Raw genomic sequence first — 23,648 nt, 5'->3', positions numbered from 1 at the left:
TATAGAATATAAGAGCAGGGAGGTTATGCTGGAACTGTATAACTCATTGGTTAGGCCACAACTTGAATACTGTGTGCAGTTCTGGTCACCTTCATTATAATAAGGACGTAATTGCACTGGAGAGGGTGCAGAGGAGGTTTACGAGGATGTTGCTGGGACTGGAAAAATGCAGCTGTGAGGAAAGATTGGATAAGTTGGGGTTGTTCTCCTTGGAACAGAGAAGGCTGAGGGGCGATCTGATTGAAATGTACAAAATTTTGAGGGGCCTGGGTAGAGTGGAGGTGAAGGGTCTATTCACCTTAGCAGAGAGGTCAGTGACCAGGAGGCATAGATTTAAAGTGATTGGTAGAAAAATTAGAGGGGAGATCAAGAAAAGATTTTTCACCCAGAGGGTGGTGCGGGTCTGGAACTCACTGCCTGTAAGTGTAGTTGAGGCATAAACCCTCAACTCATTCAAAAGGAGTAATCTGCAGGGCTACGGACCAAATGCTGGTAGGTGGGATTAGAATAGGTGGATCGTTTTTCGGCTGGCACAGACACGATGGGCCAAGTGGTCTCTTTCTGTGCCTGAAACTTTCTATGATTCTAGTCCCAATCTGAAACGAGGCTGTTTTTTTTTTCATTACAGCAGTGATGCTGGGAGCTGTAGAGCTGAGGAGTTGTTTCCCTTCCCTGTGCTAAAAGGTAGTAACGCAAGATATGGTAGAGTTTCATGAGTGTCTTCTGGGCCCTGTGCAGCTGGTTCCAACATTAGCCTCATGCAGTTATGGTGTTTCTATTCTTTGACATCCTTCTCACTTGTTGGGATCCTATGTCTGTGTCCAGCCAGGATACCGCACTGTCCCTCATCACCACCACCACAACTCCACTAATAAAGCTGCAGGACATGCGCTTTATGTTGTTTTGACCTGTGCAGCCTTCGAAGCTTCCCAAAATGGGCATCTTGGCATTCTGAAACTGAATGCATCCTCAGATCATCTACCCTCACAAATCCCAATTCTTCAGTACTCACTATCTTTCCTGTTTGCATGCCGCCATTCCAGGCTTGACACCCTTTTTAAAATAATTCTGCGGCTTCCCTCTCTATTGGCATCCTGTAAAAGGCCCATTGAGGCACTCGTCACTACCTCCTGAAGAGCAGCAACCCCAATTGCCCCATCCTGTTCTCTCCCTACCCTTCCCAACCTACACACCTGCCAGGGACTACCCTCCTTCCCGTCCCTCTCATCGCTCACAGCTCTGACCCTCTGGACTCAAACCAGTGAATCAACTATCACTGCCTCCTCTGCATCTCCCTCCAGAACGTACACTCGCTTGCAAATAAAGCCGTTGTCATACATGAGTTTATTGTGAACTATCACATTGATATTCTGACCTTATCAGAGACATGTCTGAGGGCTGGTGATACCTAAATCCTTAATGAAGCTTCCCTGCCTGGCTGTACCTTTAACCACTTACCCTGCTCAAACTGTCATGGCAGCAATATGGCCCTTATCTCTAAATCACCTTGCTGTTACCCCCACTCCTCTGGCAACTTCTCCACCTTTGAGCATCTCACCTTGTTCTACCCTTCACACCTCTCATTTAAAATCCTTGTTTTGTACTGCCCACCCAAATATTACTCCAGATTTCTCACTGAGATCTTCTCTGATTTCCCACCTCAGCCTCTAGACTGGGTGACTCCTCAGCCTCAGTGATTTCAGTCTCTATCTCTTAAGGTCATTGGAAATAGCAGGAGTAGGCCATTTGGCCACTCAAGCCTGCTGCGACATTTAGTAAGATCATGGCTGATGTAATTGTAGCCTTAATTCTACTTTCCTGCCTGCACCCCATAACCTTTGACTCCCTTGTCAATCAGAAATCTGTCTAACTCAGCCTTGAATATATTCAATGACCCAGCCTCCACTGCTCTCTGGGGAAGAGAATTCCAAAGTCTAACGACCCTCTGAGAAGAAATTTCCCCTGCTGTCCATCTTAAAAGGGAAATCCCTTATTTTTAAACTGTGCCCGCTAGTTCTAGATTCCCCCATAAGGGAAAATATCCTCCCAGCATCCACCCTATCCAGTATCCTCAGAATTTTATGTTTCAATAAGATCACCTCTTACTCTTCTAAACTCCAATGAGTATAGGTCTAACCTGCTCAACCTTCCCTCAACTCTGTTCAGTTCACTGCCTTCCTTTCCTTCCTAAATCTCTCCCTGCATATAAACTCCTACGCGGACACCCCCTCGATCTTATCTCAGCTGGCCTCGCTCCTCACATGGTAACTATCACTGATGAGGCAACCTGATTATTTCCTTGTGTCGCTATCTATCCACATTCCCCTTTGCTCTTCCAAGCCGATTTCTTTGTCCGACCCTAGAAAATTCTCTCTCGAGTCACTTAACTTATGACAATCTAGCCTTTGGCCTTTAATTCATCATATCACCTCGACAGCTATTGATTTGTTAAATTACACCCTCTCCGCCATCTTTCTTGCCCTTGTCCCCTTCTCTTCCTCACCCCAATTGTTCCCCCTGGTATACCCTTTACCTTTGCTCCCTCAAGTCTAAGAGATGCAGATTTGAATGTCTTTGGTTAAACCACTTAAATCATTATCGGGCAATACTCTCCATGAAAACTGCCCGTTATTAAAAGATCATCCAGGAAGGCAAAGAATATAACTGGCTTCTCCTTACCACAAAACGTCTTTTTAAACCCCCTCCTGTGCCTCCTCCACCCTCACCTCCAACAATAAGTGCAAGGAGTTCATGGACTTTGTTATTGCAAAGATCTATACCCATCTGTTCAGTTGCCTCTGTTGCTTCCTTCCCTCCCCCTCCAAGCTCACCGGGGCAAACCCTCAGGTTCCCCCTTTGTCTGAGCCCTGAATTCACATCTTTCTCTATTTTCTATCCTATATCTACTCATGGCCTCTGAGCTCATCTTGTCCATGAGACCCAACCCCTGCTCCCTCGACCCTATTCCTGCTGAACTACTGACCGCTCAACTTCCCTTCCAAGCTCCTGTGTTAGCTGATATTAAAGGTGTTCAATCTTCCTCAGGTACTGTGCCCCCCTCATTCATATTTGCTGTCATTCACCCCTCTCAAAAAAAAAAAATACCCTTGATCCCTCCATTCTGTAAACCTATCACCCCATCTCGAGCCTCACTTTCCTCTCAAGCTCTTGAACATGCTGTCATCTCCCAAATCTGCGCCCATCTTTCTTAGAACTTGGTGTTTGAATTCCTCTAATCACATTTCCATCCCCGCCGTAATACTGAAAGTTGTGACGTTGGCAAGAACCAAACATCCTAGTTGACTGTGACAATGGTGAATTATACCTGCTCGACCTGTCTGCAGCCTTAAACATGTTGATTACAATATTCTGCTCTCAACGCCCCTCCACTGTTGTCCAGCTGGGTCAACTGCACTTGCCTGATTTTGTTCTTATCTATCCAGTTGTAGCCAGAGAATCACCTGCAATGGCTTCTCTTTCCCCTCCCGCATCAATATTTCTGGTGTCCCCAAGGATCTATCCTTGGCCTCGTCCTATTTCTCATCTTCATGCTGCCCCTTGTTGACATCATCTGAAAGCATAGAATCCGTTTCCACAATTATGCTGACGACACCCAGCTGTACCTCACCTCTACCTCTTTCCGCTATCTCTAAATTACCAGACTGCTGGTCTAACATCCAGTACTGCATGAGCAGAAATTCCATTGCTGAATATTGGATGACAGAAACCATTGTCTTCGGTCCCCATCACAAACATTCTTCCCTTGCTATGAACTCCATCCCTCTCCTTGGCAAATGTCTGAGGCTGAACCAGATTGTTCGCAACCTTGATGTCACCCCAGGATGAGCTTCCAACCACACAGCCTTGCCATCACGAAGACTGTCTATTTCTACCTCCTCAACTTATATTCTGCTGAAACCCACCTATGTGCCTTTGTTATCTCTAGACTTGACTTCCAACACACTCCTGGCTGGCCTTCCACATTCAACCTTCATCAAACTTGAGGTCATTGAAAACTCTGCTCCCTCTGTCCTAACTCGCACCAAGTCCCACTCATTCATCTCCCCTGCAATTGCTGACCCACATTGGATCCCAGTTAAGCAACGCCTCAATTTTGAAATCCGAATCTTTATTTTCAAATTCCTCCAATGTCTCGCCCCTACCTCCCTCTGTAATCTCCTCCAGTCGTATAATTGCCATCCCCTAGCCCCCACCCCAAACCAAGATCTCTCCACTGCCAATTCTGGCCTCTTGAACATTCACCGTTTTAATCGCCCCACCATTGGCAGTCATGCCTTCAGCTGCCTGGGCCCTAAGCTCTGGAATCCTCTCCATCTCCTCCCCTCTACCGCTTTCCTCCTTTAAGATGCTTCTCGTAACCTACCTCTTTGACCATGCTTTTGGTCACCTGTCCTAATATCCCCTCGTGGCTCAGTGTCAAATTTTATTCTACAATGCTCTTGTTGAGTGCCTTGGGGCATTTTATTAGCTTAAAGGTGCTACATAAATGCAAGTTGATCTTGAACAATAGCCTTGGCTTCAACTTTACGCTGCTGGCAAAGGGCTGGGATCAGGTCTTTCACACACTCAGCTGCAGATAGTGCAAAGTGTGAAGCGACTTGAGAGGAAGGGTCACTGACCCGAAACGTTAACTCTGCTTCTCTTTCCACAGATGCTGCCAGACCTGCTGAGTGATTCCAGCATTTCTTGTTTTTATTTGAGAGGAAGGGAATTGAATAGCTGAGAAGTCTTCATTTATATTTCTATTAAGAGAGTCTAGGCTTAGATTTAGCTAGAGCTTCAGTATACCAGTGTTTGTTTTGCTAGGAGATAAGGTTGGTGCAGGCAACCAACCTTTTTTTTTAAATTGGGATGTGGGTGAGACGAGGCCACATTTATTTGCCCATCCTAGTTGCCCTAAGAAGTTAATACTCGGCTGCCTTCTTGAATGGCTCGGCAGACCATTTCAGAGATCATAAGAGTCAGTTAAGTAGAGTTAATGTTTTTAATTCATATTCAGGATGTGGCTGTCTCTATCAAAGTCAGTATTCATTGCCCATCCCTAGTTGCCTTTGAGAGAATGGTAGGCTGCTGCCTTGAACCACTGCAGCTGAAATGATGAAGGTGCTCCCACAGTGCTGTTGAATAGTGTTCCAGGATTTTGACACAGCCATGATGAAAGAATGGCAATATATGTCCAAGTCAGGATGATGTGTGACTTGGAGGAGGAGATGTTCCTATTGCAACTGCTGCCTTGGTCCTTCTAATAGTGGAGCTCAGTGGCTTGGGAGGTGCTGCCAAAGAAGCCTTGGTGATGAGTTGCTGCAATACACCCTGTGAAATGTACACACTGCTGCTGCAGTACTGCCAGTGGTGGAGGGGGTGGAAGTTTAGTCAAGTGGGTAAAGTGCTGATCAGTCTAACAGCTTTGTCCTGAGCTGCTTGAGTTTTGTAGCTGCACCCATCCAGGCAAGTGGAGAGTATTCCTTCACACTCCTGACTTGTAGATGCTGGAGAGTCTTTGGGGGATTTGGTGAGCAGATTAGGCTGTGTAGACCAGACCAGTTAGGGGTAGCAGGTTTTTTTCCCTTAAGGATATTAGTGAACCCGTTGTGTTTTTATGCAGTTTTCATTGTCCAGCCTGCAAATCACCAGGTTTATTGAATTAATTTTCCGAACTTGCCTTGGTGGTGGGATTTGAACCTCTCCACTGCTATTCCAATACCATGGGCCATGCGGCAAGGTTGTGTGGGGTCTGCTGCTCGACCCTCAAGCAGCTTCACAGGATGGAGACATGGTGCATTTAAAAACTGAGGCATTATTTTAATGGATTTTGCAAAGGACGTTTGTATATGTGTGTGTGTGTGCATGTATATATGTGGAAAGTTTATAAAAGAGCACCATACAAACCCATCTGGTTCACTAATGTCCTTTAGGGAAGGAAATCTGATGTTCTTGTGTGGCCTGGCCTACATGTGACTCCAGATCCACAGCAGTGTGGTTGACACTTAACTGCCCTCTGCAAGCTACTCAATTGTCAAGGGAAGATGGGGATGAGCAACAAACACTGGCCTTGCCAGTGACGCCCACATCCCATGAAAGAATTTTTTTTTAAACTACACGACAGGTGTGATACCATGTCTTTCAAGCTCTCGAGCTGCTGAAAGAAACCACTTAGCCCATCATGTCTGCACCGCCCAAAAAACAAGCCACCCAGACCAATCCCACTTTCCAGCATTTACTCCATAGCCCTGCAGGTTACAGCATTGAGGTGCATTTCCAGACACCTTTTAAATGAGTTGAGGGTTTCTGACCCTACTATCCTTTCAGGCAGTGAATTCCAGACCCCCAACACCCTCTGGGTGAAAAAACCTTTCTTCTTCTCCCCTCTAATCTTTCTATCAATCACTTTATATCTATGCCCCCTAGTCACTGACCTCTCTGCTGAGGTGAATAGGCCCTTCACCTCCACTGTATCCAGACCCTCAAAATTTTATACATGTCAATCAGATCTCCCCTCAGCCTCCTTTGTCCAGCCCATCCAATCTTTCTTCATAGCTGCATTTTTCCAATGCCAGCAACATCCTCATAAATCTCCTCTGTACCCTCTCTAGTGCAATGACATCCTTTCTGTAATGAGGTGACCAGAACTGCACACAGTACTCAAGTTGTGGCCTAACCAATGAGTTATACAGTTCCCTGGTCTTGTATGCTGCACCTCGGCCAATAAAGTAAAGGATTCCATATGCCTTTTTAACCACCTTATCGATCTGCCCTGATACCATCAGGGATCTGTGGACATTCACTCCAAGGCCCCTCACGTTTTCAACACCTCTCAGTATTCTTCCATTAATTGTGTATTCCTTTGCCCTGTTTGATCTCCCCAAATGCATCACCTCGCACTTCTGAGTTGAATTCCATTTGCCACTTTTCTGCCCACCTGACCAGTCCATTGATATCTTCACTTGGTGGAATGCAGTACATACTCACCACCGAGGATTATTTATGCTTGAAGCTTTCAGAGTGAAGGTGCAACTTTGGTATAAAGTACTGTCTCTTTTTCTCTCTCCTCTACTTGTCTCAGTGATGATTTTAAACACAGACCCACCTCCTGCATTCTCTTTTACCCATCCTTTCATTCCACTACGTTTGCTAGCATCACTCGGGAGGGTTTAAACTATGTGGCAGGGGGGTGGGAACCAGAGCAGTAGGACAGCAAGTGAAATAAATGAGGGGGAACTAGTAAATAAGGCCAGTAAGAGGAAGAGCAGGCAGGGAGATGTTGCTGAGTACAGCGGGACTGGTGGTCTGAAGTGCATTTGTTTCAATGCGAGAAGTATAACATGTAAGGCAGATGAACTTAGAGCTTGGATTAGTACTTGGAACTGTGATGTTGCTATTACAGAGACTTGGTTGAGGGAAGGACAGGATTGGCAGCTAAATGTTCCAGGATTTAGAAGCTTCAGGTGGGATAGAGGGGGATGTAAAAGGGTTGGGGGAGTTGCATTACTTGTTAAGGAGAATATCTCAGCTGTACTGCGGGAGGACACCTCAGAGTTCATGCAGCGAGGCAATATGGGTGGAGCTCAGGAATAGGAAGGGTGCAGTCACGATGTTGGGGGTTTTCTACAGGCCTCCCAACAGCCAGCGGGAGGTAGAGGAGCAGATATGACAGATTTTGGAAAGATGTAAAGGTGACAGGGTTGTAGTGGTGGGTGATTCTAACTTCCCCTATATTGACTGGGACTCACTTAGTGCTAGGGGCTTGGATGGGGCAGAATTTGTAAGGAGCATCCAGGAGGGCTTCTTGAAACAATACATAGATAGTCCAACTAGGGATAGGGCCGTACTGGACCTGGTATTGGGAAATGAGCCCGGCCAGGTGGTCGAAATTTCAGTAGGGGAGCATTTCGGGAACAGTGACCATAATTCCATAAGTTTTAAGGTACTTGTGGATAAGGATAAGAGTAGTCCTCGGGTGACGGTGCTAAATTGGGGGAAGGCTAATTATAACAATATTAGGCATTAACTGAAGAATTTAGATTGGGGGCGGCTGTTTGAGGGTAAATCAACATCTGACATGTGGGAATCTTTCAAACGTCTGTTGATTAGAATCCAGAACCGGCATGTTCCTGTGAGGAAGAAGGATAAGTTTGGCAAGTTTCGGGAACCTTGGATAATGCGGGATATTGTGAACCTCGTCAAAAAGAAAAAGAAAGCATTCGTAATGGCCGAAAGGCTAGGAACAGACTAAGCACTTGAGGAATATAAAGACAGTAGGAAGGAAATTAAGCAAGGAGTCAGGAGGGCTAAAAGGGGTTATGAAAAGTCATTGGCAAACAGGATTAAGGAAAATCCCAAGGCTTTTTATACGTATATAAAGAGCAAGAGGGTAACCAGGGAAAGGGTTGGCCCACTCAAGGACAGAGGAGGGAATCTATGCGTGGAGCCAGAGGAAATGGGCGAGGTACTAAATGAGCACTTTGCATCAGTATTCACCAAAGAGAAGGACTTGGTGGATGATGAGCCTAGGGAAGGGAGTGCAGATAGTCTCAGTCATCTCATTATCAAAAAGGAGGAGGTGTTGGGTCTCTTGCAAAACATTAAGGTAGATAAGTCACCAGGGCCTGATAGGATCGACCCCAGGATACTGAGGGAGGCAAGGGAAGAAATTGCTGGGGCCTTGACAGAAATCTTTGCATCCTTATTGGCTACAGGTGAGGTCCCAGAGGACTGGAGAATAGCCAATGTTGTTCCTTTGTTTAAGAAGGGTAACAAGGATAATCCAGGAAATTATAGGCCGGTGAGCCTTGCGTCAGTGGTAGGGAAATTATTAGAGAGGATTCTTCGGGACAGGATTTACTCCCATTTGGAAGCAAACGAACTTATTAGCGAGAGGCAGCATGGTTTTGTGAAGGGGAGGTCGTGTCTCACTAATTTGATTGAGTTTTTTGAGGAAGTGACAAAGATGATAGATGAAGGAAGGGTAGTGGATGTTATCTATATGGACTTCAGTAAAGCCTTTGACAAGGTCCCTCATGGCAGACTGGTACAAAAGGTGAAGTCACACGGGATCAGAGGTGATCTGGCAAGATGGATACAGAACTGCTCAGTCATAGAAGACCGAGGGTAGCAGTGGAAGGGTGGTTTTCTGAATGGAGGGCTGTGACTAGTGTTCCGCAGGGATCTGTGCTGGGACCTTTGCTCTTTGTAGTATATATAAATGATTTGGAAGAAAATGTAGCTGGTCTGATTAGTAAGTTTGCGGAGACACAAAGGTTGGTGGAGTTGTGGATAATGATGAGGATTGTCAGAGGATACAGCAGGATATAGATCGGTTGGAGACTTGGGCGGAGAAATGGCAGATGGAGTTTAATCCGGACAAATGTGAGGTAATGCATTTTGGAAGGTCTAATGCAGGTGGGAAGTATACAGTAAATGGCAGAACCCTTAGCACTGACAGGCAGAGAGATCTGGGCGTACAGGTCCACAAGTCACAAAGTGGCAACGCAGGTAGATAAGGTCCTTCATCGGTCGGGGCATAGAGTATAAAAATTGGCAAGTCATGCTGCAGCTGTACAGAACTTTAGTCAGGCCACACTTAGAATATTGTGTGCAATTCTGGTCGCCACACTACCAGAAGGACGTGGAGGCTTTGGAGAGGGTACAGAAGAGGTTTACCAGGATGTTGCCTGGTCTGGAGGGCATTAGCTATGAGGAGAGGTTGGATAAACTCGGATTGTTTTCACTGGAACGACGGAGGTGGAGGGGCGACATGGTAGAGGTTTACAAAGTTATGAGTGGCATGGACAGTGTGGATAGTCAGAAGCTTTTTCCCAGGGTGGAAGAGTCAGTTACTAGGGGACATAGGTTTAAGGTGAGAGGGGCAAAGTTTAGAGGGGATGTGCGAGGCAAGTTCTTTACACAGAGGGTGGTGAGTGCCTGGAACTTGCTGCCGGGGGAGGTGGTGGAAGCAGGTACGATAGTGACGTTTTAAGAGACATTTTGACAAATACATGAATAGGATGGGAATAGAGGGATAAGGCCCCTGGAAGTGCAGAAGGTTTTAGTTTAGGCAGGCATCAAGATCGGCGCAGGCTTGGAGGGCCGAATGGCCTGTTCCTGTGCTGTACTGTTCTTTGTTCTGACAGCAATGCCTTCAGCCATCACACCTCTGCTCTGGCATTCTCCTCCACTTTGCATCAGTCTGCACCTTGAAAAGGTACCTCTTAAACCAATCGCTTTGACCATGTCGCCAGTCATCGTCGCCTCTTCCAGTTCTTGCTTGGTATCCAATCCTGCTAGCCACCTTTTGGAATGTTTCACTGGGTTAATGAGTGTGCAAGTTTTGTTGTTTAAAGGTCTGCACTGCTGAAAGCAGACATGCTCAGTTGTTCCGGTAGGAACTGTGGAGTCTCATTTAATCCAGTTGGATTCTTGCTGGTCAGCAACTAGTTTATCAAAGTCAATCATCGAATTTGAAATAAATGTTGCACAGTATGCAGGTAGAGGTGTGATTAAACACTGCATTGAAAACGCTCATTATTTCCTTCATAATATAAATGCCTGTTTTCTTTGAGTACTGTACTTTGGTTATTCGTAAAGCATCAGCCTTTGCTCAGTAGTACACTCTCACCTTAGTCAGAAGTCCCACTCCAAAGACTTGTGCGCATAAACTTGGCTGATACCTCTACACAGTACTTCGGTAGGAAGTTAGAGATCGGGAGGGCTGAAGGCATGGAGGGATTGGAACATATGAACGGAAATTTTTAATTCACGTTGTCTGTGGACCAGGTGGTCAGCAAGCATTGAGGTGAAGGGTGAATGGGTGTTGATGTAAATTAGGGGCCAGTGGAGTTTTGGATGAACTGAAGTTTGTAGAGTGTTGAAGACAGGAGGCTGACCAGGAGAGCTTTGGAATCTTCAATAGTGGGTAATATTCTAGCACCTGAACTATATCCTGGCATTCATGGATGCTACTCCTAACATATCAGCGGCTTTAGAAGGTTAAGGTGGGGGGAGGGTCAGAAATTTTGGGCAACAAGAAATGTCCCAGTGCAAACAGTCAGCTAGTTAACTTCTAATCTAGTGCAACTCCACTTGAAACTAAATGTCCATGCTACTTCAAATCCTTTGTTGTAAAAGGTCCCTGTTTTAATGGTTACTAACTGTCCTGTTTTCTTCATCCAGCAGATACCACGGATAACTCCGACCTGGAAGATGATATTATCCTGTCCTTGAATGAATGATGCCACGAGGTGGATTGGTGCAACTGGCAGGAATCAAGGTCTAGGTATGAGGAATGCCCCTCGGGCAGCAGAGGATAGCAAGAAGAATGAATGTTTTACATCAGGGACCCCGAGTTCAGCCCTGACCCACATACATGGGAAGAAAGAAGAAACAAAAAAAAAATGATCAATCCACTTAACTTTCCCATAACGTTGTGTGCAGCTACAAAGACTGGTCAGCTCCCATGGACTGTGGAATGATCTTGCCTCAGTGGCTCAGAAGCAGAGAGATTGTGTGGGATCTGTCACTCGACCCTCAAGCAGCTTCACAGGATGGAGACACTGTGCATTTAAAAACTGAGAGCCTTTTTTTAATGGACTTTTGCAAATGACATTTGTGTGTGTGTGTGTGTGTATATATATTTTATATATATATATATATATATATATATTAAAAAAAAAAGCTAAAAGAGTGGAAGGTTTATAAAGAGAACCATATATCGAGGGTGGTCATAATGACGAGATGGGCCATAATTTTCCATCTGTATTATCACGGGTAAAGCTTCTGGACCGAACTCTGTTCCCTGCTCAATGCATCTCGTCACTGCTGGTATTTTAACATTAGGGACCCTCTCAATCGGTGTTACGGAATAGATTTTGTGCTTTAGTTGCAGTGGTCTCCTGGGTACGATAAGTGTTAATAGATTAATCAGGATCCTGAGAAGTAGCAGATGTGCCAATAAATGATCATCTTTAATCGCCCATCCATGTGACAAGTGCGCAAAGCAGTTGCTCCAGGTGGATTGGTGGACCTGGCAGGAATCAATGTCTAGCATTTCCCTCGGCTCAGGCACGCCCCTGTCCAGATTTACCTGCGTCGACAATCAAGATGTGCACTGAGGAGTGTTGGCAATCCTTTGTTTCTGCTCCTTTTGTTTTAACTTGATCCAGTATTACTCCTCGCTTTTATCGCTATGAATCCCGCCCCTTGACTTTCCAGAAGAGCAGGGAGAAAAGCACAGCATACATTGCCTGGTTGTCTGAGACACCTTGTCACAATTGAATAAAGACAGAGTGGATTAAACTAAATGTTAAGTTTTACAGATTGCATTGTGCCCTTGCTCGAGAGTGAAGGTGTAACTGTCTGGGGAGGGTTGTGAATGGCAACTCCTGAATTTGAGTTTAGAATGCAGTTAACATGACTATTGAAACTAACGTGCTGCCTTCACAGCTGGCAAATTCTGGCCAGACACATTCTCAAAATTGTTTTTTTTTAATACCAATACGTATGCATTTGTACATGGGTGGTCTCTGATACATACACAAACTTCAAATCAAGATATCCAAGTACTCCATTCACTGCTTGTTCAATGACCCTGACTCCATATTTATATATTAATAGTTAAAGAAAGGAGAGATCATAACCCTGTGGAATTGAACAGAAAAAATAGTGAGCAGCCTGTGACTGGGGGTGCCCTGCTAACAGTGTGTTTGTAATGAGTTCCTCTTCTGAACAAGGTGAGGGATGCAGGAATTATTCCCTTTTACACTCCAGGAAGCATTGCAAGTCACGTGGAACATGTGTTAAATGTGACTGCTGGGTGAAGCATCTTTCACGTCACCCTAACATCAGAAAAGGCTCTCTGGTGCAGTAGGGGTGGCTAGTAACATTTCCTACCCTGGCTATCTTTGTGGCTTCTCTGAATGACCATGCTGGCTAATTACCCCTTTTGCAGACACCCAGGTTTAAACTCACCTCAATTCATGCAAAGGAAGCAGTTTCATCCCACCATTGTGGGCTGAATTGTCCCAAATATGAAAAGTCTGTGCTCTAACTTGCACCAGGTTTCATATCTCACTAACTTTACAACAGGCAGTCATATAGAGGAGCAGTTTTATCAAGGAATTGTAATGTACCACTGCACGTGTTTCTCAGGATAACACATGCCAACACCCTGCCAGGCTTAATTCAGCAATCTGAATGACAGATTGTTGGTTTGCTGGTGACAGTTGTGAATTGATTTTCATTGCAATAAATCAGGAGAGGGTGACAGATTATATTTCCAGCAAAATTAAGATTGAAGATGCTCCCATTTGAGATCTTGTCATGATACTGTAATTCAGTGGTGTGTCTGTTTTATGATATTACAGTGTCTGGATGTTCTTTTAAGTATATTATTCTCTGCCAGCCCTTTTCACTTGCTGTCTTCTAGATAAAGACTTTAGCTGTGGTTTACGACAAGCAAGACTGCAACCAAGTCACTGAAATCTTGACATAACGACGGTAGTTCTTAAATTGTCCCCTTGCCCTTTTGAGGTCCCTCCCCCCCACCCCCCTCACCTCTTATCTGGAATTGGAGCTGAGATGGAGTCTTGGTGCCACTTTAAGCAGTGAGTGACTGTGCTCTACTGCACTCTGCGTTGGTATAGTAACCAAATATTGTGCGCAAACAATGATTTGGAAGAGGGTAGGATATTGAAGCCTGTTCCATCCTGTTGCAGATTAGCAAACATGGTTTCATAGTTTTGAATAAGCACCATAAGTTTCTGACTTGGACACAGTGCTCAGCATCCATCTCTTCTGTATTTTTTTTAAATCATGTATCTTGGGCATTGGGGGTGCAGAAAGGGGGAACTGGGTGGAATATGTGCTGACCTTTCATCTGAGACCTGAATTCAAATCCAACTTTGGCTGTGTTGAAAATCTCCCTTGTCCACTGGCTGTTCGAATCCTCGATACAATGATTTTTTGGGAAGTCTTCATCTTTCTGTTGGTGGAGATGGACCCATGAGGCTTGGTTAGTGATCTTGCTCAAGTGGCTGGTCTGGGTAATGTCACACTGGTGCAATAGGATGGGTGTCTGCGTTCTGTTTACCACAAAGCCTTGGGCTACAAAGTTTAAATGTGTTTAATTTAAATACCATTCATTTGCACAAAATCTGGGTGTTCTGATTTAGGAATTGTCCATTAGTGCTTAAAACAGCCCTTATCAAATCTCCAGGTTCATGAAATTCTAACAGGACAGACCAGTCAATAAGAGACTTCAGGGCGACAGACTGGGGTCTGAGCTTCAAGGACCAGATTGCAGGGCTTGAGTCTGTTAAATATCCATTTGTAGGACCTGCCTCTGTTTGGGCCTGATGCACTTTGGGACAGTGTAGAGGGACCTTTTTCTCTGTATCGAAATGATGCTGGACCTGCCCTGGGACTGTTTGATAGGACAGTGTAGAGGGAGTTTTACTCTGTTTCTAACCTACAAGTGCCTGATGCTGATTCTAAATTCCTGAAGTGGAATATGTTCTATGTCCCCAGCATTGCCATCTATCTCATGAAGCTAAAACTCTCTGGGGTGGAGGAATAGCTCCAGTACATCTTACCACCATAATAAATGAACTTGGCAATCATTATTGATCTGGAAACTGTTGCCCTAAAGCAAGTTGAGCATAGCACTAACGAGCCTTGCTGCAGGCATGCTTCAAATTACTTTTGAACCTAATGTGGACAACAGCGTAATGGAACAGATTCAAAGCAGCAAAGTCTCAGCATACTGTTATTGTCTGTGGGCTTATAAGGTTGAGGGTAGTAGTGCTACTGAAGTAATTCTTCATTGGAGGACTTGGGGAAAATCCTGTTAAGAAAGGATTACTTTTTTAATCCTCTGCTGTTTGCCTGACAGTAGCTGCTTGTTGACTTGAGCTAATTGGTCCTAATACAAGTTTCTGCCACTAAGTGGTGCTAGAGTGCAAGGAATGCTGGTCGCACGCAGCGGTACCAGGGCATGTGATGTCAAGGATGGTGCTTTTTTTTAAAAAAAAAACAATCTTGTTTTTCATTATATATATATATATATATAATGAAATTTGAAAGCTGGTCAATGGGGGGGGGGGGGGGGGAGAAAAACAAACAGGAACCAGGGCTGCGTTCACCTGGCCAGAGGGATGTCAATGATTTTGTGTATTTTCTTGTAATTTAGGAGTGTGTGATACGAAGCACAAAGAGGAAACTGTAAAAATATTAGGCCTTGTACAGAATTCAGCGAAATATTTTTATTACAGGAAATCAAATGAATAAAGATTACAAAATCAGTGTCTGTTTGTGTTATTAGCCCTAGCTTTTTTTTTGCCCTCCTTTTTCAAGGGAAGAAAGAAACTGCTTTCATTCCTACAGTACCTTTCATGACCTCAGGATGTCCCCAACATGCTTTACAGCCAATGAAATACTTTTTAAAGTCTAGTCACTGTTGGAAACGTGGCAGCCTATTTGAATCATAGAATGATTACAGAAAAAAGGAGGCCATTTGGCCCATCATGTCTGTGCCAGCTCTCTGCAAGAGCATTTCTGTTTGTCTCACTCCCCACTATTTCTCTGAAGCCCTGCAATTTTTTTCTCTTCAGGTGCTTATCCAATTCTCTTTTGAAAGCCACTATTGAATCTGTCTCCATCACACTCAAGGACGTGCGTGCCAGATCCTAACCACTCACTTTGTTTTTTAAAAAAAATTTTTTCCTCATGTCACTGTCTTTTTGCCAATCACCTTAAATTGGTGTCCTCTTGTTCTCGATCCTTCTGCCAATGAGAAAATTTTTTCTATCTATTCTGTCTAGACCCCTTATGATTTTGAACACCTCTATCAAATCTCCCCTCAACCTTCTATAAGGAAAACAACTCCAGCTTCTCCAGTCTGCACATAACTGAAGTCCCTCCATCCTGGAACCATTCTTGTGTAGCTTACAGGTCCTTCCTAAAGTACAATCCCAGAATTGGACATAATACCAGACCAGTGTTTCATAAAGGTTCACCATTATATCCTTGCTTTTGTACTCTATGCCTCTATTTATAAAACCCAGAATCCTGTATGCCTTTTTAACCACTTTCTTAACCTGCCCTGCCATCTTCAACGATTTGTGCACATAGAACTTTCTGATCCTGCATCACCTTTAGATTATATTGCGCTTCTCCAGTCTTTCTACCAAAATGTATCTTTATATTTTCTCTGCATTAAGTTTTATCTGCCATGCGTCAGCCCATTCCACCAGCCTAAGTCCTCTTTAAGTCTATCACCAACCTCCTCACAATGTACAATGCTTCCAAATTTTGTGTCATCTGCAAATTTTGAAATTGTACCCTGCATGCATAAGTTTCAGTCATTATTGTATATCAAGAAAAGCAGTGGTCTTTGTACTGCCCCCTAGGGAACTCTGCTAAATACCTTCCTCCAGTCTGAAAACCACTGTTTCCCATCATTCACCCAACTTTATCTCCATGTTGTCATTGTCCCTTTTATTCCATTGACTTCAACATTGATGACAAGCCTATTACATGGTACTTTATCAAATGCCTCTTGGAGGTCCATATATACCACATCAACTGCATTACCCTCATTAACCATCTCTGTTATCAAAAAAACCCAAGTTGGTTAAACACTATTTGCCTTTAATAAATCAGTGCTGGCTTGCCTTGCTCTACATTTGTCCAAGTGACTTCGAAGGGTCATTTCTAAAAGAGATCCCACCACTAAGGTTAAATTGACTGGGCTGTAGTTTCTGGCCTTATCCTTGCACTTTGTTTTTGAACACGAGTGTAATGCTTGAATTTTTCCAGTCCTCTGGTACCATCCCCCATGCCTAAGGAAGGTTGGAAGATTATGGCCAGTATCTTTCCAATTGCCATCCTTAATTCCCTCAGTATCCTTGGATGTATCCCATCTGGCCCTGGTGACGTATAAACTTGCAGGTCCAGCCCGTCTTTCTAATAACTGCTTTTTATCCATTTTTTTTTTAGCCCAACCAGAATCTATTACCTCATCTTTTGCTCTGACCTCAGCAGCATTTCTTCCTTGGTAAAGACAAATGCAAAGTACTTATTTAGCATCTCCGCCATGCCCTCTGCCTCCATGCATAGATCCCCTTTTGGTCCCTTACCGGCCCCTCCTGGGAAAAAAGTGGCTTCATCAGTCTCTATGAGTATATGATGCCCTTGTGTCTGCTGCAAGATGGGTGAGCAAGTGCCAATAGTGCAAGGGGTTGGTGAAGGAACTTGTGACTTGGAGCAGTCACATTTAACCAGCACCAGTTTAGAGCAAAGGAGATAAACGAAGAACTAAACTCGCTTGACTTTGGGAGGGACCATGTTCCTGGTTGCATTCCACTATAGATGAGTGAGTGTACACAGTATATTTTGATGTACAACATGTATTCAACATCCTTCAACTTCCTTTATAAATTCGGAAAGAACAAATAAAATTGTACTGATGCAAAGGGTAGCAGAAATCAGGAATTCTTTTTATCCCCCACCCAGCAAAGTCTGGATTCTGGGGGTCAAATTGAAGCTTCCAAGACTGATCAGTAAGTTTTTGTTAGGTAAGTGTATCAAGGGATATGAGGCAAAGGTAGATAAATGGGATTGAGATACAAATTAGCCATAAATATAATTGAATGGCAGAACAGGTTCAAGGGACTGAATGGCTTCCTCCTGTTCCTATAGCCCCTTTCATAGGAGGTCCTAAAGTGCTTTAGTCGCTGTTGTAGGAATGGTGAAGCCAATTTGTACATGGCAAGGTCTTTCTTACAGCAAGGAGATTAATGACCAGATAGTCTCTCTCACTGATGTGGAATGAATATTTGCCAGGACACTGCGAGGACGTCCCTGCTCCTCCTCCAATAGTCCCATGAGATTGGTTATGTCCAGCTGGGATCTTGTTTTAACATTTAATCTGAAAGATGGCACCTCTGATTGTGCAAGACTCTCAGTACTACACTGGAGTGTCAGCATAGCATATGGATTCAAGTCTGAAATGAGGCTTCAATCCACAATCTTCTGATTTTTGCCCTTGTCGCCAGCAAAACCTTTACTCTTTCCAACCTTGATACATCCCCCCTACCCCAGTACGGCCCAATTGTCACTCTCAATGGGACACAGACTTGAATGTTTATGGCGGTCAACTGGTTTAGCCATTTATCACCAGTTCTGGCTGGACCACATAAAGAACTTGCTGTCCTCTGCTGAAACTGCTCACTATTCCAGGATCATCCCCAAATGCAAAGATAACCCCTTTTCTCTTTACTGCAAACTGTTGTCTTAAATCCCTTTCCCCTGTCACCTCCAATAACAACTGCAAGGAGCTCATGGATTTTGTCAAGATCAAAACCATCCAATCAGCTGCCTCTGCCAGGTCCCTCCTTCCATTAGCCCATTGGGCCTAACCTTCTCTAAGGTTTGTCCTGGAACTCACATCTTTCTCCAGTTTCTCTCCTATCTCCTTCCATGCCCTCTCCGAGCTCATCTTGTCCATGAGACCCACCTCCTGCTCCCTCGAACCTATTACACTAAACTACTGACAACCAATTTCGCCTAAAATAAAAACAAAACAGTGGAAATTTGAAATCAAAACAGAAATTGCTGGAAACACACAGTAGGTCTGGCAGCATCTGTGGAGAAAGAAACAGTTAACATTTCGGGTCTGTGACCTTTCATCAGAACATGCTCTGTGACTGTGACAAAGGTAAACTATCTCTCCTCATCCTTCTCGACTTGTCTGCAGCCTTTGACACAGCTGATCAAATTAGCTTCCTCCAACGCCGCTCCATCCTCATCCAGCTGGTGGGACTGTACTTGCTTGGTTCCACTTTTATCTAGCTAGTCATAGCCAGAGAAGCAATGGCTTCCCGCAGCATTTATACTGTTTCCTCTGGAGTCCTCCAAGGATCTGTCCTTGGCCCCCTTCTATTTCACGTACACGTGCTGCCCTTTGACAACATCAGCCATAAACATGTCAGGTTCCACATGTGCGCTGACAACACCCAGTTCAATCACATCGCCAACTCTCTGAAACCCTCCATTGCCTCCATTTTATCAGACTGCTTGTTCCATTACAAGGTTCTGAAGGGGGTTGACAGGGTAAACCCTGAGAGGTTGTTTCCACTGATTGAAGAATCTAAAACATGGGGGCACAGTCTCAGGATAAGAGGACGATTATTTAGGACTGAGATTAGGAGAAATTTCTTCACTCGAAGGGTTGTGAATCTTTGGAATTCTCTATCCCAGAGGCTTGTAGATGCTCCATTGTTGAATATATTTAAGGCTGGGGGTAGATTGATTTTTGGTCTCTCAGGGAATTAAGGGATATGGGGAGTGGTAAAGTGGAGTTGAAGCCCAAGATCAGCTGTGATCTTATTGAATGGTGAGACAGGCTTGACGGGCGAAATGGTCTACTCCTGCTCCTATTTCTTATGTTCTTATGTTTCCACATGCTGCAGTTGTGGCATTCCATTTGCACTGCCATCCCTATCTAACCTTGTTTTATTTATGTAAGTATTTAATCAACTTAGCTTATAGTTTTTAGTTTTTAACTAATTACGTGATCTAGTTTAAATTATAGGTAGGTTAAATTAAATTATTTACCTGTAACACAAATCTTTACAAATATTGGGGCCAAAAAGCAATTCCTCCTTCCCCCCCTCTGCACTGAATTCCCACTCTCACCAAATTCCCAAGTTTTACATTTTGTTTATGGCCACTCTGTCAGGTCCTTTCAGGTAGGAGAAGTGTTCGGTAATGACCTATTGTGGGGATGGCCTCCTGCACACAGTGCTTTCCTCCTCACTCTGGTCCCAGCTGCTCTTGTCTTTCCTGTCCTCCAGCTCATGGCAGCCCTGGCAGACTACCCATAACTGCAGTACAACTGTTTATAAAGCAGCAAAAACACAGTGCGACACAAGCAACACTTTCTTCTTACAAGTCAGGAAATCAATTATATTGTGAGAAAGCAGACCAAAAAATGGCCAGATGTTAACCGTTAGCCTAAAAGGACAAACCGACAACTAACTTTTCTGGAATGAATGAGCCATTTAACTTGCACTGCTGAAGGGTCCTTGCTGCCTGTTCGTATTACGAATTGTTGGGCAAGTTTCTGATTTGAATTACTGTTAAGGGAGACACTGTGGCCGCCTGCTGAGAAGCCCCATCCAATATGGCGGATGCTTAGGTGCCTGTTTTGTGCCTGTGAAATGGATGTCTACTAATTTGTAGACTGATGACTCTTTACTACTCTCTTGCATTCTCCTTCTGAGCCTGACCAATGGTTTTACTTGCAGCTTTCTGTCTAAAACTTGACTGGTCTTTGCAGCTTTTGCTGGACCTTGCTGTTCTCACACTGTTCTGTTTTAAAAACCCATCCAACTGCCTGTGCAACTTTCTCTGTTGACTGTCTCCCTCAGTTTGCAGCTCAAAGGGAAGACCTGCTGGGGACCAGAGACTTACCAACACAATGGGTGTGAGGTGTATCAAATACCAATACAAGCCTAGCTGTGTAGAAACTAAGTTAATGCTGCTTGTTGTATGAACTTAGATTGAATTCTCTTGAGTTTAGAATATTGAGGGGTGATCTAATCAATGTGCTTAAAATAATAAAAGGAGGTAGCTACAGAGAAATTATCTCCTGTGGTGGGGGAATCCAGAACAAGGAAGCATAACCTTAAAATTAGAATTAGGCCATTCAGGAGTGAAATCAGGAAACATTTCTTCACACAAAGGGTGATAGAAATCTGGAACTCTCTCCCTCAAAAGGCCTTAAGTCAATTGAAATTACCAAGAGTGAGATCAACAGAGTTTGATTAAATAAAGGTAACAAAGGGATAATGGAGCAAAGGAAGGTAAATGGAGTTAAGATACAGATCAGCCATGATCTACATAAATGCCGGAACAGGCTTGAGGGGCAGAATGGTCTCCTCCTTTTCCTATGCTTGTGCATTAATAGCTCTTTCTAAACATGGGTGTGAAAATACAAGATAGATCAAAACTCCAAAACAAAGAGGATTGAGAGTTCTCTGGGTTAGTGAGACTGGTTGGGCTGAATGGCCTGTTTCTGTGCTGAGATTTCTTGAGTGGCCCCCACCTTGTGAATAGTTCCATTGAGCTTCCTCTATTGGTGACTCGGTGACTCCGTGACTTGGTGACCACCCCCACCTCCTTCTGACGGAGCCAGTCTGTCGCACCTCTCTGCGACTTGAGCGCATAGTCTGGATGGACGCTTCAGAAAGGTACTTAGGGAGTGCTGCACTGTCAGAGGTGCCAGCATTAGACCTAGCTTCCACGTGCCTGTTCAGGCAAAAATTAACAATTGGGTACTTCTCCCTGGTTTATTGGCAAACATTTCTCCCTCAGCCAACACCATTTAAAACTGAATAATGTATTCACTCATTTGCCGTTTGTGGGTTAATGTGGGCAAATTTGCAGCTGCCTTTGCCTGGGTAACGGTGACTACACTTCAAAAATAATTAATTGGCTGTAAAGCACTTTGGGATGTCCTGAGGATGTGATAATGCACTGTCTAAACACAAATTCTTTATCATTAAACATCAGTTGTATGGGTCTTTCCTCAGATTAGGTTACACAGGCCAGGACTAAGAATTTACAACTCATTCTTTTGCAGGAGTTCAAAAACTGTGAATCTGCCGACAAAATGTTAACTTATTCCTTTCCTGTTCAGGTACTGACAGAGCTGCAGTGTATTCACAGAATAAATGAAAGGTTTTCAACTGCTGAAACCTTCAGGCTGGGAGGTCTGAATGCCCAGTAAGATTAGCCAGATTTATACCTTGGTCACTCGGCTGAATCTTCAGCCTCCTGAACAAAATGGCCACCATGTGGCTCCTTGGATTAAATAAACAATGTTATGGGAGTGGTCAGGGACTCTCAAGGACCATTGCTGTATTTTTTCTGGTGTGTTGGAAAATGATGAAAGTGCTTGTCTTCAGAAATTCCCTCCCTTTGGAATCCTCACCGTGGGTTATCATGGATTCTCCCCCATGTGGGGAGCTGCCATTTTGTTTTGTCTTGCCTTAGTGCAGTGGGTTCTGGGAAGGTTGACGTATTTCTAACCAGCTATTTTGCTGTCAGGGAGAGAATGGTTTCATGTCTAATCTGATCTTGTTACATTCTTTCTGGATCTGTCACGTTGGTAAGCAGGAGATCATTGCTTGCAGCAAAAACTGCTAAGATGAGAAAGATCATGAATTAAATGAGAGTGGGGGAGGGGAGCAGGATTTCCTCCATTTTATACAACACTTACACCCTGCCTGACATCTCCTCATCGCCATAGCAACTATCTAAGTTGCTGCTGTCAAGAAACTTATATTTTAAATTCCTGTAGCAAAATCAAGGACAGTGAAACACTAGGAGTCTCTTCCAAGTGATTGAGAAGCGCCTTGTCTGGTAGGAGGTGAATCTTCTGAAGCCGGTTCTAGCTTGTCCTCTCAATTCTTGCTGTGTGTTTCCTGAAAACAGAATGAGATTGTTGGAGGTTGAATGGGTTATTCATTGAAGTAGAATGGAGTATTATTGAAAGAGGAGTGGATGCAGGGCAGTGTGTGGCACATTGTCTGAATCCCTTCCTGCAATCCGTGCATGTGTGTGTTTGTGTGTGTGTGTGTGGGGGGGTGGGGGGGGGGGGGGTGGCGGGGGAGGGGATGCAGTCAACCATATTTAGAAAGCAACTGCAGAACATTCGCAGCTCCAGTGGCTGCAGTCCCGGAGGCCCTGGCTTTGTGTGAGAGACAGATGACCCAGATTGTTCTTCAGGCTGCTTGGCACAAAGGCGGCTGCCGACAGCAGCCCCTGAGCAGGCCTTTATTTACAGTATGGGTGGGGGAGGGAGGGAGGGCTACAAGGCTTTGAGATTGCCAGCTGTCTCCCCCCCCCCCCCCCCCCCCCCACTTCCCGCTCCTGGGCCTAAAATAAGGTGAAGCTATTTAGCATTAACTATTCCAGTGCTAAAACAGATTTGGATGAGGGAATTATTTTAAAAAACAGGGAAAATACTGTAGATGCTGGAATGAGAAGCAGAAGATGCTGCAAACACTCAGAACTGGGCCCGATTTTAACTCCATTCACTTATACGGAGTTAAAATGAGGCTCATGTCTGGCGGCATCTGTGGACATTGAAGAATTTGGATTTCTATAGCGTTATACTTTTGAAGTGTAGTCACTATTGTAATGTAGGAAACGCAGCAGGCAATTTGCACACAGCACGATCCCACAAACAGCAATGTGATGATGACCAGATAATTTGTTTTAATGTTGCAAAGTCATCGCTTTGTACACCTGAGCTCTGCTCCCTTGCTTGTGGCTTCACCCACTTGCTTCTCCCTCACCATTCTTGAGCCTGAAAACCTCGGCTTCTTGTTGAATCCAGGATCTGAACGTCAAATGCCACCTCCTCTCCATTCTTGAAGCCAACTGCTTCCATATTCCCATCTCTCAGCACCAACACTCAAACACTCTTCTGTACCTTTGTCACTTCCAGATCCGACTATTCCAATGCTGTCTCCTGGCCAGCCTCCCACTGACATCAGCTCATCCAAAGCTCCCATATCCTGTTTGCCCACCACTGCCTCCATCCACACCCCCCAACCCGCTCTCCT

At 44.4% G+C, this 23,648-nt stretch overlaps 1 protein-coding gene across 7 annotated transcripts in view; it reads left to right on the top strand.

The window, feature by feature from the left end:
* LOC137379967 (DDB1- and CUL4-associated factor 1-like) overlaps positions 1-15,104 on the top strand; it is a 134,291-nt gene extending 119,187 nt beyond the window's left edge. For 3 of the 7 annotated variants that reach the window (XM_068051402.1, XM_068051403.1, XM_068051397.1), the window contains one exon: positions 11,191-15,104. In XM_068051402.1, the coding sequence (XP_067907503.1) occupies positions 11,191-11,249 (59 nt within the window). In that variant the 3' untranslated portion in view covers positions 11,250-15,104. Of the gene's footprint in view, positions 1-628; positions 685-11,190 lie in introns of all 7 variants that reach the window. The other 4 variants (XM_068051404.1, XM_068051398.1, XM_068051400.1 and 1 more) reach the window with 3 other exon arrangements.
* Positions 15,105-23,648: the final 8,544 nt, after the last annotated feature.

Source organism: Heterodontus francisci, chromosome 19 (assembly GCF_036365525.1).
Source record: "Heterodontus francisci isolate sHetFra1 chromosome 19, sHetFra1.hap1, whole genome shotgun sequence".
In the NCBI taxonomy this organism is placed as follows: domain Eukaryota; kingdom Metazoa; phylum Chordata; class Chondrichthyes; order Heterodontiformes; family Heterodontidae; genus Heterodontus; species Heterodontus francisci.
Note: the sequence above shows the minus strand (reverse complement) of the source record. Positions and strands in the feature narration are given on the sequence as shown.